Here is a 17,290-nt window from a genome sequence, read left to right as displayed (position 1 = left end):
GATGGCCGATTTTTATTTATCTGTTGTTGTTGTTGTTGTTGTTTCTTTAATGTAACTATTAACTATCTTCTGTGGGTTATGAATAAAATATAGTAATTCTAATAGTTAATAAAATTAATTTGAGTTTTGTAAATCACTAAGCGACACCCCATGTTCATGAACAACATTTACACACTTTTAATGGCTTTTCTAGCAAGAAGCTAGTATTGTAGTACGCAAATATCCCATTAGCTGTCACCAAAGCTCTCCCTCTTTTTTCACATGATTAAATCCTTATGCTGTCTTAGAAGTCTGTCTGAAATCCATTTTACAAGGTTCTTTTGTGTGCAAACGCTGCCTCCAGTGTCTGATAGGGCAGCAAGTCAGTTGTCTTAAGATTTTTGACAAAGCCATGGTTGTGATATTTTATTTTTACTTTTTATATAAAAATGCATTATAGATTTGTTGTAGAGGTCATTGTAGTCCACTTTTTTTTTGTCAAAATCTTTTAACCACAATGTTTTTGTCACTTTTGTTTACAGTCCTGTTTAGTATGTACAAATACTATGTTCTATTTTCTTATACATTAATGACTAGGTGCTTAACCTGCAATCTAACATTAATCTTGTGTTACCCTCACCTTTATGTAAGTACACTGTAAAATATTAAGTGCAAAGTATATTATGCTCACCCAGGCTTCAAACATTTGCAATTATATAATGCAATAAAAACAGAATTATGATACTCTTATTTCTCACTAAGCTGTACAAAATAAATACACCTTGTACCATAATTACTAGAGTGCTCCGTGCCTGCACAATCCCTTACATATGATGTATGTTCCACAAAAACGGATATTTCCAAAATCTTTAATAATCAGTAGCTTGGCTTAGAGGTTATTACACTTGAATTACAAATTTAATTTAAGTCATAGTAGTCAATTAAGTCATTTAAGTTTACAGTAGAGTTCAGTACCTTAGTGTTTAATGTCAATACCTTTAAAAAGTAATGAGGTTAAATTGTATTTGTGCAAAACGTGGGTTTCTCTAAAACTTTCAAACTTTTTTAGTCTTTTTGTGTAATGTTTGTTCTAAAACACTACTGTCATTTTTAGCTGGCCTGCTGAAGATCTTTGTCCGAACCCAAATGGGCCTGATGGGTTTGCTCCTAATTTTGATCTTTTTACACCTGGACTCTGGCTTGTGGGGTAAATGAGCTGTCATGTGATGCATTTCGATTAGCGTGAGAAAGATGCAAAAATGCATGCCAAGGAGGTGAAACGAAGGTTTGCGTCTGGAAATTATTTTTATTGTACAGGCAGCTCAGGCCCTGTTGGACTTCACTTTCGAGGTCTGATTACAGCTCTGCTTGAATAACATGACTGTTGAGAGGTTAATATCATAATACAACTTGCACAAGTCAGGGAAGACAGGAAAAATCAACAAACTAAAAATGTTCACATGCTCCTTTTCATGAACATCAAAATGGTAAGATATTTATCTTGACCGGGAGTTATATTCTGTAGGGCTATCTCTAGAGATATAATTGAAACTGTATGAAAAGTATCAGTAATGTTTTAAATTTTCCAAAAAATTGTGTCACTGTTCCCTAGTTTAGGTGTGTAAAAGTGTGCAGTCAACATCCATAACAAATGTTATTAATAAGACATTATAAAATGGGGTTCGACGTAATTTTTTGAATATTTGGGGAAAAAAAAGAATTACGATTTTAAAAGAAAGCTAATAATTGTACCCATTGCCAGCTGTACATTATAGTTGGACTTGTTATAAATGTTTAGCTAAGGGCTGCTCAAAATGAATGTAAATACACCTTAATGAAGACTGTTTTGTTTTTCAGCTACTACGCTGCAGTGGAAGCCAAGAAGGAGCGCACTAGTAAACATGCACAGTCTTTTGGCACAAAGAACGTATCGCAGCACAACACAACAGCCAGTCAGGTCAGCATCCATCTTTGAATCTACTCTCTAACATAATACATCTCTTTTTCTAATGGCAGTGTTTTGACAGTTTTCTGCATCTTCCTTCTGCACTGTTAGGATCGTGCGGTGTGGCAAACGCTGTTAAATTATCTGTCTCAGAGGCAGCAGACTCCAGTGGTGGCATTTACATTCTCTAGGACACGATGTGATGAAAACGCTCGCTCTTTGACCTCTCTGGACCTCACCACATCCATAGAGAAGAGCGAGATCCACTCCTTCCTGCAGAAGAGCCTGACCAGACTGAGAGGAGGAGATCGACAGCTACCACAGGTACTGTACATGGTCAACTTTTTATTGGCCAATCAGATATCTTTAAAACAAAGAAGGAAAAAGCTGAAGGCCATTTTAATATAATATAATATAATATAATATAATATAATATAATATAATATAATATAATATAATATAATATAATATAATATAATATAATATAATATAATATAAATTGTATCATTGTATTGTGTTGTAATATAATTTTTTTTCTATGGATATACACTCACTGGCCACTATATTAGGTACATCTTTCTAGTACCAGGTTGGAGCCTCTTTTGCCTTCAGAACTGCCTTAAAGGGTTTCAGCAGGGTGTTTTTATGCTGCGTTCACACCAGACGCGGAATGCGCGTCAAGCACGACTGATTTACATGTTAAGTCAATGCAAACATGCGAATAGACATCCTGCGGCGCGTTACGCACGAATGGCGTGGTGCGAATGGCGTGATACGCGCAAATTGATCGTTTTGCGCCTTTGACGCGCTAAACACACCTTTCGCGCAAATCACTCCTGTTCAAAAATCTGAACTTCAGTGGACATTCGCGTGGTGTTAACCAATCAGGAGCTTGCTCTTGTTGGGGCGTTATTGTGACGTATCGCCTGTTGTCGGTGTCCCGGGGGAAATCCTCCAGCCAACACCGTTAATCAAACTGGGCTTGGCTCAGTCAGAAGCACCGCTGAAAGTCTCCGTCATCCAGGTTCAGTTTCTGTAGGAGTTTATGAGTTAACAGAGCTGGATGCACCTCTGAAAGGATGTAGTGGACTCAGACACGACCCTAAACGTATTGATGCTGTTTTTCAGCCTTCATAAAGCACATAAACACTGTTATTTTCTTCTAAAAATTCCTAGTAGCCATTTAGCATTAAAGCTAGAGTCACCTGGCAGACAGAAGCCCTGCCCATCATGCAAATCCGTGTCTGTTCTGAAGTGAATTTTGACGCGCAAATGAAGTGGATTTGACGCACAAATGAAGCAGGGATTGATGCGCGAATCAAGTGAAAAAACTCAAATGTTCTCGCGGCTATTTACGCGTGAATCGCACGTTTATCCGCGCGTTCCGCATCTGGTGTGAACGCAGCATCACACCTCTCGTATGGAAAAAGTCAGGAAAGTGGGTGTGTCTAGCTCTGTTTAGGTGGGATTGTCGGGGGAGGGAAAAGGGGAAGGATTTGAATAAAAATGGGAGTTTCCATTTGGGCACGCGTTGATTTTCACCGAGGAATTGACAGTGACTGTGTTTAATGACGGTGGAATGTTTGATACAGCACGTCGTATAAGAAAAAAAAATTTCTGCATTTCTCGGTAACTCAGATGCACTCGGTAGGTCAGAAAGCCGTGTGTGTAGACTATCTAGTTACAAAATGCAGAGAAAATTAAACAGGACGGTCGGGAATAGTGTTCAGTGAGACACTATACAGTGTTCACGTTTACACTCGGAGAGCAGCAATTACAGCAGATCTTTCAGTCCATAATATTGTAGTGATATTAACGTAAACTAAGTAACTTAGAAATAATTTTGACTAAGATCTGTCTTTAAACACTGAAAGAGTACTGCTGATGGTAAGAACTATAACTTTTTCATCTAAATGAACAAAGAAAGGGCACTAATGGCATACACTTACCAAATCTGTAGACAGGACAATCAACAGCAAGTAGAGCTGCGTCTTTTTTTAAAGGAGACGTGCAGCAAACCTGGATTTCACCATGTCCAGATGTGAAAAGCTCTCGGGTGTGGGTTCCGCACAAACGTATTTCTGCCGCATGTCGCGTGCATTGATCCCCATGTGAGTCCAGTTGTGCTCTCATAGATGGAAAATGAAAACAAAACCTTTGTTGCAGCACATTATAAAAGCAACACTGACGACCCGGATCTCCAAACAATTCTTATTCTTTTCCCACTTTTTTTGGCAACACAACGTGTCGTCTCTCTGCCGTTTGACCACTGTTTCAGGTACAAACAGTCTTCGAAGCTAGCATGCATATTAATGAAGTTGCACCCCATACACAATAGAGCGCACTGATTGGTTTGAACCAAGTCTTACTTATGAATTAATGCAGCACACTCAGAGACGTATTACAGTACTCCCAGGTACAGACGTCCAGTCTACATGCTGAAATACACGCCATCTCATGGCCGTGACGCAGCTTCAAAAATTTGTTTCAAACAGGAAGTACAAATTTGCTCGAAATAACGCAATTTTCACTTTTTAGTGAACTGTATGTGTTAGCAGTATGGGACGCATATACGACTGTCAAGTGTCAACAGCTAAAAAAATGTGTTTTGGTGTTTCGTGACCCTTTAATACTTCATGTCATGAATTTAACAGGGTACTGGAAATATTCCTCAGAGATTTTGGTCCATATTGACATGATAGCATCACGCAGTTGCTTTTTTGAAAATCAAATGTATGCACACGAGTTTAAAACCCAGTGTTTCCAGTCTAAAAGGATCCATAGCTTTCAAAAACTGCCACATGATGCATCTTCGTAATTGAGTAATTTTATTGTTGCCATTTAATGATAATAAAATAATAAATACTACTATTTGTATTATTATATGAATGAAAGTCTAATTAGTTTTATGCCCTGTGTACTGTTCAAATACACAAGTTTGTAATGTATTAACAGTTAATAATTTAGACTATATTTTGAAATATTACAATTGTTTACAATTTTATTTAAAAATAGCATACATTGTTTGATTATTAATTGATAAATTTGTCAAATTTGTGTTCAATATAATAGTCATATGTACTTACCTTTTATAATAAAACATTTCATTTTAATGATGTTTGTGTTGTTTTGTCATCACAGATCCTGCTGATGCGTGATTTGTTGAAGAGAGGGATTGGTGTTCATCACAGCGGCATCCTGCCAATCCTGAAGGAAGTCATTGAAATGCTCTTCTCCAGAGGTTTAGTGAAGGTTTGTCTTTTGAATTTCTATGGTAATCTATATCTGGTCTTTATCTGGGTAATCTATATCTGGTTGACGAAATTTTGACTAAGAAAATATATATTTTTTTCTTTCTCACTCTTTTAGGTTCTGTTTGCTACAGAGACTTTTGCCATGGGTGTGAACATGCCTGCCAGAACTGTTGTGTTTGACAGCATCCGCAAACACGACGGCACGGGATTCAGAAATCTGCTGCCCGGTAGGCCTATATCAATAATTAATATATCGACTTATAGCAAAGTCTACAGACATGAGCTCAATCATTTTGGGTGTTTATCATGTGTTTACATAAAAAAAAATGCCACCAACATTTTAGCTAATTGTTCACCTCAAATGATCTCAGCTGAAGGTGTCAGAAGCTCAGAGAACTTCTTTATAAACAATGGTTACTGCACAGTTAAAATTAAATGATTAATAATTCATAACATTTGATTGTTTAACTTATTTTATTAAATTGATCAGTTTTCAATTTTATTTAAGTTATAATTTTTGTGATATACATTGATATGTTGAAATCACTTGTAAAAAATAATTTGATTCAACTTTAAGATTTAAGTCAGCCACAGTTATTATATTTATACTCATATAGTGTGAAAGCTGAAGAATAGGTGAAGTTTCACATGTTCCTGTAAACTACTGATGATTCGGAAGAAGTTGTTCAAATGAGCTTGCTTTTAGAGCTGCAGTCCACTTCCATGAAAGTGACCGTTCTGTTGATGGGCAAGGTTGATGAAGACAGGAGTCATGATGATGATGAGCCATGGAGGAGGCAGGGCTGACGACACCAGGGGGCTGACCAATGACTGTAAAAAATACGGACGACGCGACAGCCCTTTTTCCCATTGAACGCCTTGAGGGCAAAACGCCTGCTTGACGGGCACAAACTGTCGCAAAAGACTGCTGAAATTGGAGCCAGACATGCGCAGAAGGATTGTCTGATGGAGCCAGAGGAGGAGCCGCGAAAATGAGCAGAGTCGAGCTTCCAATCAAACGCTTTATGTAAAATCAACTACGCCCCCCGAACTTCTCAGCATGCGTTTGCTGTCATATCAACACAGATGGATGTAATAACGTTAACAAATACGAGGGTTTTATATATTCAATCGCGCCAGCTCCGGGCCGCAGCGCATAACTTACTCGCGGCGTCGCGGACTGATTCCGGCTCGCATGCGGCAGCGCCGGCTCGCTCGGCCGCCGCATCTGGCTCGATTGACTCGGGCTGGAATTGGGTAGTGAGTCCAGGCATCCGGAGAAGGTCCAGCAGAGGTAACATTAGTCAGTCTGAGCTCTAAGAGATAAGTCTCCGGCAGGCGAGAATCTAGCCGGAACTGTGTTTTGCTATCTGGGTGGCTAGGCGTGTATCAGCAAACTAATAAAGCCCGAAAAAAGCCCTGAACTTAGCGAATAAACAGTGTTCCACCAGGATCATGTATGTCAGAAACTATAGTTTACTGCTGAACTCATTTTGTCATGGTAAAATAACACAGAAATCGAATAATAACATTTCAGTCTACTTCAGTCTCCTGCCGAAGCTCAGACGCCGCGCTTTGAGAAACTGTCAATCACAGCTGTCAATCACGATGACACGCCCAGCATAAATTTACTGCTAAAAACAAACTGTTTACAAAAATGAAGATCTGCACCTATTTCAGCACAATAACCAGTGCCTTAATCGACCAGAACTATCTTTCGGGACATTTTATTGCAAGTGTAATATTTTTTTTTATTTGGGCTCAAGTCTCCTTCATTAACACGGAGAGGCGGGCTTTATGACTTGTACTGCAGCCAGCCCCCAGGGGGCGATCTAACGGCCGAAACCTTCACTCAAACGTAGGCTTGCGGCACACTTGGGGCTGACTGACAGTGGCAGTGCAGGTGGTGGAGCCATTTAAAAGTGCTTTGAAATGTGCATTTGTTTTATTGGAAGTTTGATGTCATCTCAACTGAAAAATGAAGAGAATGTGGGAAGAAGAGTAGCTTCTCCCTTTAAAAAAAAAACGGCCAATAGCGTTGTTTTTATCACAGTTCTGCCAGTGAGAGTTTTCGAGATCAAGCACATCAAATGAAAAGCAAATCTGAAGGGTCTTGAAGGGGGGCGTGACATGTCAGATAGTAGAGAGCATTTGATTGGTTAGGACTTGATGAGAAACTGAAGTATGAGGGGATGTGAAAAAAATGGTTAATCCATTTAGGTGGAAGTGACAAACTGCAAGCTTTGGATGTTTATTTCAGTTTTAAATTTTCTAAACGGGAATTATGACACTTCTTTAGAGCACACTAGATAATATATCTCCTTAACTGAAACTAACAACAAAAATTTGTATTTTAACTTCACTTCACCTTTAAGGGTGCTTTTCACATTTGGTTCAATTGCATGGTCCCTTAATGAAGAGTTTGACTGCATCCATTTGTCATGAATATAATGATAATGTTCAAATGGAGAAGAGAGTTGTTTACTACTCAAGTTGAGTAGAAATTTAGATATTCGTTCTCCCTGCGTGTAGCATGTCAGAAAAGTGAGTGGTTGAATAAAAGCACAATTTGATCAATAAATACATGATTAATAGTGGTTAATTTTCCTGATTTAGTGAACTGTGTTCATCAAACAGTACCCAGACCACCAAACTGTGTTCACAATAGCTGACTGCATTGAACTCTGAAGTTAAACAACCCTTGGTGCACACTAAAAGTGCTAGAGTGAAAGTGTTTTCTCAGAGCAGAGGTCAGACATAGTAGTTTCAGATAATTCTGGAGACAGCGGATGAAGAGACACTCCACAAGTCTAGTAAAGCTCCAATGAAATAAAAATAAAAATGAAGATGTTAGTTTCAGTCTGTTAGTTTAAAGATCTATTTGCTAGTTTGCTCCAAAACAGTGACAATTTGCATTTAGAAAATATAAAACTGATATCAACATTTAAAGCTTGCAGCTTGTCTCTTCTGCCTAAATAGATCAGTTTTTTTTCACATCACCTCATACTTCAGTTTCTCATCAAATCTTAACCAATCAAATGTTCTCTAGTATATGGCATGCTCCGCCCCCTTTAATTGATGTTTTTAAGCTCAACCACTTTCTCTGGCAGAGCTATGATAAAAACAAAACACTACTGGCTGTTTTTATAAAAGGGAGGAGCTACTCTATGTTCCACCCTCTGTTCATTTTTCACTTGAGATTGTTAAATACAATCAATTACAAAATGCACATTTCAAAGCACTTCACCAGACCTTTAAGTTTACTTCACTGACCTCCTCTGCATTAAAGAGCCCCTATTATAGGTTATGCCACTATGGGTTAGGTTCGGGGTGAAGTGTCTGAATAAAACTCAGGGCTGGATTAAGCTGAACTGGCGCTCTAGACGAACGGCGATCACGCCACCTTCAACCCGAAAGTTACCGGTACACGGATGAAAGTGAGGACCAGTAGGGAGGGGGTGGGTATCGCGGATGAAAGTGAGGACCGGGGGATTCGTGGACACCGCCCTCACTATTCTGCCACCCAAGGCGGCCGCCTAGGTCACCTCTATGGACGTGCCGGCCCTGATAACACTGGTGAGAACCGGGTACTTTGCACTATGGTGGTGGTAAGCATGTTTCGGGTGGCTGCTGCGGTCAGATCCTTTACCAATGTTGGCAACCCGAGAGTTTCACAGACCATACCAAAATGCTGAGGATGGGGGGTGGTTGAAATTATGGGAGTTTTCCGGAATAAATAACAAAATGCGTGGGTGGCTGGAGATGGGTCTGAAATAGAGTGTTGGCAGGTATGCTCGCACATACACTATTCACTCTGACTACTTCTATATGGAAGTCCCTGGGATAATTAGGTAAAAATAAATGCATATTATTAAACCATGAAAGTTTTCTTTGACCTTGCATGCATATCAGACTGCTGTTAGAGACCCTTAAAACCAAAATATGACCCTACTAAATGTATAATAGGGGCTCTTTAAATAGCCCCAGATGTTCGGCCAACTCACTATCAACTCAGCCATGTTGCGGTGGCCGGAGCTTCCCTCTGCACAGTCATTGGCTTTGGCTTTCTACTTTGGGGTGTGCATTGTTGCAGGCTCAGGCACCTGGATTAACTTTACCAACAGTACCGGCTTCACTGCCTGCTAAAAAAAACAAACTCATTTGCTGCTTTACATGATAAATAATCACAAGCGTGCTTGTCTTTGGATTTCGTTGTCTGGACATACCTTGACCAGCATCTCTCTAGCACATCTGTTGCAGTTCTTATTGTTTAAAATGATAATCATTTTGTATTACCATAACAATAGACATTATAAGAGCTGGCAGGTACTTGTGGCGCAGATGTTGCAGGCAGACAGACGCCGATGGCCAGGTGTTTGATGAACTGGCCGTCTCTAGTGAATGAGCAGATTAATTATGCTGGATTAATGCAGATGTGACCGGACGTCAGTGAAACAGAAAATACAGCAGGAGGCCTTTGATGCGTGTGAGAGATAACCGAGTTTGTTTAAATCTGGTTTACTTTAGTTTCAGTAATAATTTTTTTGAAAAAGAGTGATAGAGAGAGTGTGTATAGCCTTAGATTGGCCTGTTTTAGTCATCACACATTGCCAAAATTACACTTTTAAAAAGTGTATTTACATTTTCTTTAAGAAATAAAGATATTTTTGGAACACTCAAATGAATATTTATAACAACTAAACACAATTAAACACTCTCTCAGTAATCTGCTATGATGTTGAAGGGGTGGTCCACTACGATATCTTATTTTAAACTATAGTTGATGTGTAATGTGGCTGCGTGAACATAAACAGCATTTCTAAATGTAATACACTCAAAGTTGAATGCAAAGGGAGACATTTGCTTTTACAGAGTTAGCTTGGCAAAGCCTACAGCAAACAAAGTTTTGGGACTACAAAAAAAATACATCCAGGATAGTGAGATCACAAACACTTCAGGTTACGTGCCTACACCCCTCGCAGCAGAGGGGTGTGGCCAGAGGCGCTGTAATGTTATAGCAGAGAAAGCTAAAATATCTTCCAAATGCTGCTATTTCCACAGAGCTTGTTCTGTCTGCATTTGGGCTTCCAAAGGACATGACAAAAAGAGAGAAGTGCTTACAGTTTAATTTTAATTATGTTCCAGAGGATTATACAACAGATATAGCTGGCACTTGACAAAGGAGAGCTCCCAGAATCTCTCCCAGTTCAGTGCTGGATTCGACTAAAATCTCCTCAAAGAAGCAGCAGCTCCAACTATAACAGAAGAAGCTGTGGATTGTGAGCCACAACCTGGAAGTATTTGTATTTGTTAAAATGTATCTATTACATGCACAGTTTCCAGCGTTAACGGTATGTTGTAGCGACATAAACAAGGAGAATGCTGTTTGGCACCATTACCAATTTAGCTACAAATTTATATTTATTCATCAAACCCCTATAGACAACCACAGTCTTTACCAGCACTGCAGTGTCTTTCTATGTGGCTGTTTTCCGTGCATTCTACATCTCAGATAACCAACTTGCAAAAGATATGTGAACGTTTCATATTACTTACACATGCTTATTCTGATAATTGCAGCACATTATGTTAGCTTACCAATCAGAGCCTCTAGAGGGTGGGCCTTTAGGAGGAACTAGGATATATGACAGTTGTTTTTATGTTAGCTGAGTAGCTGTATATAATCAAAGTAAGATATATGGACAAACTAATGGGATATTCTCCCATTAGGGATATTGGGATATATATATATATATATATATATATATATATATATATATATATATATATATATATATATATATATATATATATATATATATATATATATATATATATATATTATTATTTTTTTTTTTTTTTTTTAACAAATGAAGCATGAGCACACATTGCTTTGCATCTTATAAACATAACCAAGCCTTAAAAATACACTCTGGACCACCCCTTTAAAATAAAATCATATGGTTATTGCTGTACTGCAAAAAAATATATAATAATTTTTAGAGTCAACATTCGAAGTACTGCCATCAGTAAGATATCTCAATGTTTTAGAAATCTTTTATTCTAACCAAAGTGGCAAAATTTGAAATGTAAAATACTGTAAACACATTTTTTTTACAATTGAAATCTTTCCAAATAATATAATGTGTGTGTGTATATATATATTATATATATATTATATTTTAACATCACTTAATCACATACATTTAATGCAAATGAAATAAATTAAAGAAAATCAAATTGCAGATTTGTTTTACTGACCATATGTCAGCGTAGTATTTGTTGTACAAATATATTATTATTTCAAAAACAAAACTCAATGATTATTGGATTTATTTTCAGTGATTATTGAAAAAATGTCACAGTGGCAAACCAGTAACACTCTCAACTGAGAAAAGGATGTGTATGACCTGTATGCAAGTGACACAACATGAATGAATACAACAGAACACAATACAATGAGTGAGTCTGTCCACACTGGATGAACCAATGTGAAATGATGCTTGTTTCTGTTTGTGACGTAACACAAAGTACAAATAACGACACAAAATAGTTTGCAACAGTCTGGTATTGACATGATGTGACATGTCTGAAATGCGATACATACTTTGACAGCATTGTTTATAAGTGCTGCAGTGCTAAACTGCGTTTGTGTGTGTGTTTGTGTGTAGGCGAGTACATTCAGATGGCGGGTCGTGCCGGCAGAAGAGGTTTGGATGCCACAGGAACTGTTATCATCCTCTGTAAAGCTGGAGTTCATGATATGGGAGAACTCCACTCAATGATGCTGGTCAGTAAATACCTATTAAAACTTCGCTTTACTACCTTCTCATTTTCCATCAGTCTTAGTACACGATGTAACTACAGAAGAGTCAAGCTTTAAAAAAGAAAATTATTGAAACTCTAGTAGTTTGAGTGAGATGCTAATGGTCTAATCTGATTGAATGATTTATGCTAAGCTAAAAGTGCCCCTGCCACACCCAGAGATCAGCTAAATAGATTCAAAAATGGTAAACCTCAACTGTTTAACTCTAGGGGAGTTGTAAAATGAGCCTTTTCTGAAGTAAAGTGTTCTTTTAACTACCATTGCTACATTTTTTGGCATTAACCATTTTTTATATTTGTGTTTATAAAAATGCGAGAAAACCTTTTGAAGCTTCAGTCATAAGAAAGTTATTTCGTCCATAATTTCCTTCATTTTTAAACCGCCATTACCTCTGCTCCCTTCGTGTAATGCAGGCTTTGTAATGATCTAGGTAGATAAATCCCAGCTCCTCTTTTTAACTCACAGCCTCGTTATTCAATTTGGAGCTGAATACAGTCAGCTTTGTTCTTTTTTTAGACTCACGCAGGCTGTGAGAGCGCCTCTGTCATCCTCTTGTGAATGGAGTGCTGATGAAATGGGCTGCTCTTCATTGGAGTGTCCAGCCTGCTGAGTTCTTTTAACCTCTTTGTTTTTCACTTCATGGCCTTGCAGTCAATTAAACCTCTTTACTCGATTCACTGACCCTGCGTACTGTCATTACAGCTAGCACTGTTTGTCATTTTGCCCTCCGCATGGCATCCACACTGATAAGAGCTGATGTGCATCATTTTTAAATTCACAAAGTCATCATGAAAATTAATATGAACCATTTGTATTATATAATATTGCAGGTTTATAATAGTTAGTCTACTTTGCACATTTTACTTTTGACAATTATGTCATTACAATTGAAAAAAGTATGTCACATTTTACAACTGAATCAAATTAACTTTTCTATTCCTATCTGTAACATCCTTTATGTTCATCTCTTTACTGGTGCAATGGCGGGGCCAACCTGTCAAACCACAAACTTTACAAACCGATAGTCAGATCTTAGTGAACAAAATCTAGTCCAGCTATCGATTTTTGTTTTGTTGTTTCATTCAGATATGCTTGTTTTCGGAAATGATACCTTTACCATCTCTGCACAAACAAACAAAGTCTTTTTTTAATCTTTTTTTTAATCGCATAACAAACTTTAGATTTTAAGCAGGCTGGCAAAATCAGTTAAAAACACGTATGCAATACCTTGTAAATGAGTGCTTTAAACTCAATACTACAAACAGGGTTATCTTTAAAACAGGCCAGGGGTGTCCAAACTCAGTCCTGGAGGGCCGGTGTCCTGCATAGTTAAGCTCCAACTTGCTTTAACACACCTGCCAGGAAGTTTCTAGTATACCTAGAAAGGACTTGATTAGCTGGTTTAGGTGTGTTTGATTAGAGTTGGAGCTAAACTCTCCAGGACGTTGAGTTTGGCCACCCCTGATCTAAGCTGTTGCCTAAAAGTTCTTTAAAATCCATGCTAATTTTCCATTTGGTCTGAAGTCAATCAATTACAGAAGGTTAGTATGTTTTTTTCATCAGATATGTTGTCTGATGAAAGCCAGCATCAGTATTTCATTTCTGCGGATTATTGATGTCGTTTTTCTTAAAGGGGAAATTCATTCATTTAATGTTTGCTTTCTAACTGGTTTAGTGGAACTTAAACCATGTAATTTCTTGAAATAGATACATTACTGCGATGGACATCTGCGGTGGTTCAGTTATGAGTCCATACAGCATGATTCCACCTATCCTGACCTCTGTTAATGCACATTAATAATGGATACTGTTTGAATTGAATTTTTTTCCTGTGACGCACTTGGCTAGCTTATCTTTGACTGGACCGTTGTTATGAAATAAGGAACTGTGCTGGGGAATAAGGAAGTTTTATGAAAAAAATGGGATGTCTTGGTCACCCATATGGGAGACTAAACAGTGATTTTTAAAACTGAGCTAAAGCAGCTCCAAACTGTTATGAACAGCAGCGAGCCGAAAGGAAAACTTTACATAATGGCATGCCCTTTTAACGCATAATGCAAAAGACCTTTCCCACGTCATGACGCTAATTTTTCAGCCAATCAAGGGCACCCTCTTTTCATGGACCCTGGTGCTTTAACCCCAACTAGCCCTTACGTTAATCCGGCCCTGGTCATGCGGTTTATGTGTTCAGTGTATAGGAATATATGAATACTTGAGAAAACAAAAATTGTTGACTACTGGTGCATTTGAAATGGGATACATTGCCCACTGAAGGAAACGTCGGAGTTAAAGCCATCATGGCTACCATATTTGAAGGATTTCAAAGGTTACAACTGATGGTCTCTTTGGGCTTCCATCATTTTTCTGTGAAGTGTAAACCCTTCAAAGGCATTTCCCATTGGAATGGATTGCAATGATTGTGCGGATGAGCATAGACTTTCTTTACAAAGTGACATTTCCCCCTACAGGTCTGGCATGCATAACACTGTCTTTTCTTCTCCAACCAAAATAGCAATCTCTAGGCAAGAACCCATAGCACTCTAACATCACATGATAGTAGAGTTTAGCATGTGTAGATCTTCAAAACAAATGCACTGATTTAGTTTAGTTTATTTTTTGTTTAGAAATTCTATTATTACAATTAAGCATGGAATGTTGTGTTTCCACTCTCCATTTGAGCTGCCCATGAGTTTGACTCTGTCCATTGAGGATGAGAATCAGTGTGGTTTCTCTGAAATGGACCCAGAATCTATGCGAGGATCAGGTCTATGTCGTGGGCGTCATGGCAACAGCAGCTTATGCTGTAACAACGCACAGTGTGAAGGGCCAGTAGTGTCTGCACCTCCACTCTATGTCGACTCCATTTCCCCACTCGATCTACACGGATAAGCAAAAAGAGTATTGATATACACATGCATTGTGTATTCGTACTATTATTTGTCATGTTTGAATCAGTTCTGCTTTGTCTGTACACCAAAGCTCAGTCGATGAATGAATCGATGCTAATGGATGATTGAAATGAATAGAGTTAAATAGGGGATTCTATAGTTGGACATACATTTTGCATTTCAGAAAAGTAAGGGGGAAAAACTGTCCACTAACAGATTTTTTTACATTATCTGATAAATATTATATTGGATAAAAAAAAAATGTATGGCAGTGTTTGCAAAACATACTTTCTTTTTTTACTTTTTTTATTAAAAACAATATATATATATATATATATATATATATATATATATATATATATATATATATATATATATATATATATATATATATATATATATATATATTTGCTACTCTACCTTGGTAACAGTCCTTGACGGTAACAGATTGACAATCTTAAACTTTTTAGCCACAAACCCCACTTGCTAGGGTTAATGCTAATAGCACACAGCTCAAATGAAATCACCACTGATGATTTGTAAACAGAATCTACTGTAATCAGTAATAAGTTCTGCTTTCTCTTTGATATCATGGTGGTAATTTTTATGTATTACTCATCTGAATATTTTCTCAAAGAGAAAACAGAACTTATCAGTGAGGAAACTTGACATAACTTCCTGTGTCTTACATACTTGTGAGAGATTATTTTACCAATTTAAAGGCATATACAGTAAGGTCCATAATTATTGGGATATCGACTTAATTTTAATATTTTTGGCTCTATACACCAACACGATTTGGAATCAAACAAACAAGATGTGCTTTAACTGCAGACTGTCAGTTTTAATTGGATGGTATTTACATACAAATCAGGTCAATGGTGTAGGAATTACTACAGTTTGCATATGTGCCTCCCACTTGTTAAGGGTCCACAAGTAATTGGACTAAATGATAATCATAAATCAAACTTTCACTTTTTAAAACTTGGTTGCAAATCCTGTGCAGTCAATTACAGGCTGAAGTCTTGAATGAATGAAGACTTCGTTCACTTACATTACCAGATACTGCATTTCATTCCTGGTGATGCTTTGCAAGGCCTCTACAGCAACTGTCTTTATTTCCTGCTTGTTCTTGGGACATTTTCCCTTCAGTTTTGTCTACAGAAAGTGAAATGCATGCTCAATCAGATTTAGGTCAGGTGATTGACTTGGCCATTGCATAACATACCACTTCTTTCCCTTCAAAAACTCTTTGGTTGCTTGTGCAGTATGCTTTGGGTCATTCTCCATCTGCACTGTGAATCACCCTCCAATGAGTTCTGAAGCATTTGTTAATATGAGCACGTAATAGGAGCAGAGAATATTGCCTAAAACACTTTAGAATTCATACTGTTGCTTTTGTCAGCAGTCACATCATCAATAAATACAAGAGAACCAGTTCCATTGCCAGCCACACATGCCCACGCCATGACACTACTACCACCCTGCTTCACTACTTAGGATCATGAGCAGTTTCTTTCTTTCTCCATACTCTTCTTTTTCCATCACTCTGTTACAAGTTGATCTTGATCTCATCTGTCCATAGGATGTTGTTCCAGCACTCTGAATGCTTTTTAGAACTGTAATCCGGCCTTCCAGTTTTTGAGGCTCATCAATGGTTTATATCTTGTGCTGAACCCTCTGTATTCACTCTGTTGAAGTCTTCTCTTGATTGTTGACTTTGACACATACACCTTCCTCCTGGAAAGTGTTCTTGATCTGGCCAACTGTTGTAAAGGGTGTTTTCTTCACCAAGGAAAGAATTGTTTGGTAATCCACCACAGTTGTTTTACAGGGTCTTCCGGATCTTTTGTTGTTACTGAGCTCACTGGGGCGTTCCTTTTTTTTTCTTGAACAGTTGTTTTGGCCACGCCTAATGCTTTTGCTATCTCTCTGCTGAGTTTGTTTTGTTTTTTAGCCTAATGATGGTCTGCTTGACTGAGAGTGACATCTCTTTGGGTCTCATCTTGAGAGTTGACAGTTACAAATTCCAAATGCAAATAGCACACTTGAAATGAACTCTGGACCCTTTATCTGCTCATTGTAATTGAAATGATGCTGAAATAATACACACCTTGCCGTGGAACGGCTTAGAAGCCAATTGTCCAATTACTTTTGGACCCTTAACAAGCGGGAGGCACATATTTAAATTGTTGTAATTCCTACATCGTTCACCTAATTTGAATGTAACTGCCCTCAAATTAAAGCTGACAGTCTGCAGTTAAATCACATATTGTTTGTTTCATTTAAAATCTCTTCCATTGGTGTATAGAGCCAAAAATGTTAGAAATGTGTCAATGTCCCTATATTTATGGACCTAACTATATATGGTAACAGCATAGAGACAAGATTTATGGAC

The 17,290-nt window shown here is 37.9% G+C and overlaps 1 protein-coding gene across 4 annotated transcripts in view; it reads left to right on the top strand.

The window, feature by feature from the left end:
• Window positions 1-17,290, top strand: part of skic2 (SKI2 subunit of superkiller complex) — a 50,463-nt gene that overhangs the window by 10,043 nt on the left and 23,130 nt on the right. For 3 of the 4 annotated variants that reach the window (XM_087294591.1, XM_087294590.1, XM_087294589.1), the window contains exons 15-19: window positions 1,837-1,936; window positions 2,036-2,248; window positions 5,066-5,176; window positions 5,294-5,405; window positions 11,850-11,968. In XM_087294591.1, the coding sequence (XP_087150717.1) occupies window positions 1,837-1,936; window positions 2,036-2,248; window positions 5,066-5,176; window positions 5,294-5,405; window positions 11,850-11,968 (655 nt within the window). The remainder of the gene's footprint in view (window positions 1-1,836; window positions 1,937-2,035; window positions 2,249-5,065; window positions 5,177-5,293; window positions 5,406-11,849; window positions 11,969-17,290) is intronic. The other variant, NM_001044901.1, reaches the window with a different exon arrangement.

Source organism: Danio rerio, chromosome 19 (genome assembly GCF_052040795.2).
Source record: "Danio rerio strain M-AB ecotype USA chromosome 19, GRCz13ab, whole genome shotgun sequence".
NCBI lineage: Eukaryota > Metazoa > Chordata > Actinopteri > Cypriniformes > Danionidae > Danio > Danio rerio.
This window is presented reverse-complemented; position numbering and strand designations above follow the sequence as displayed.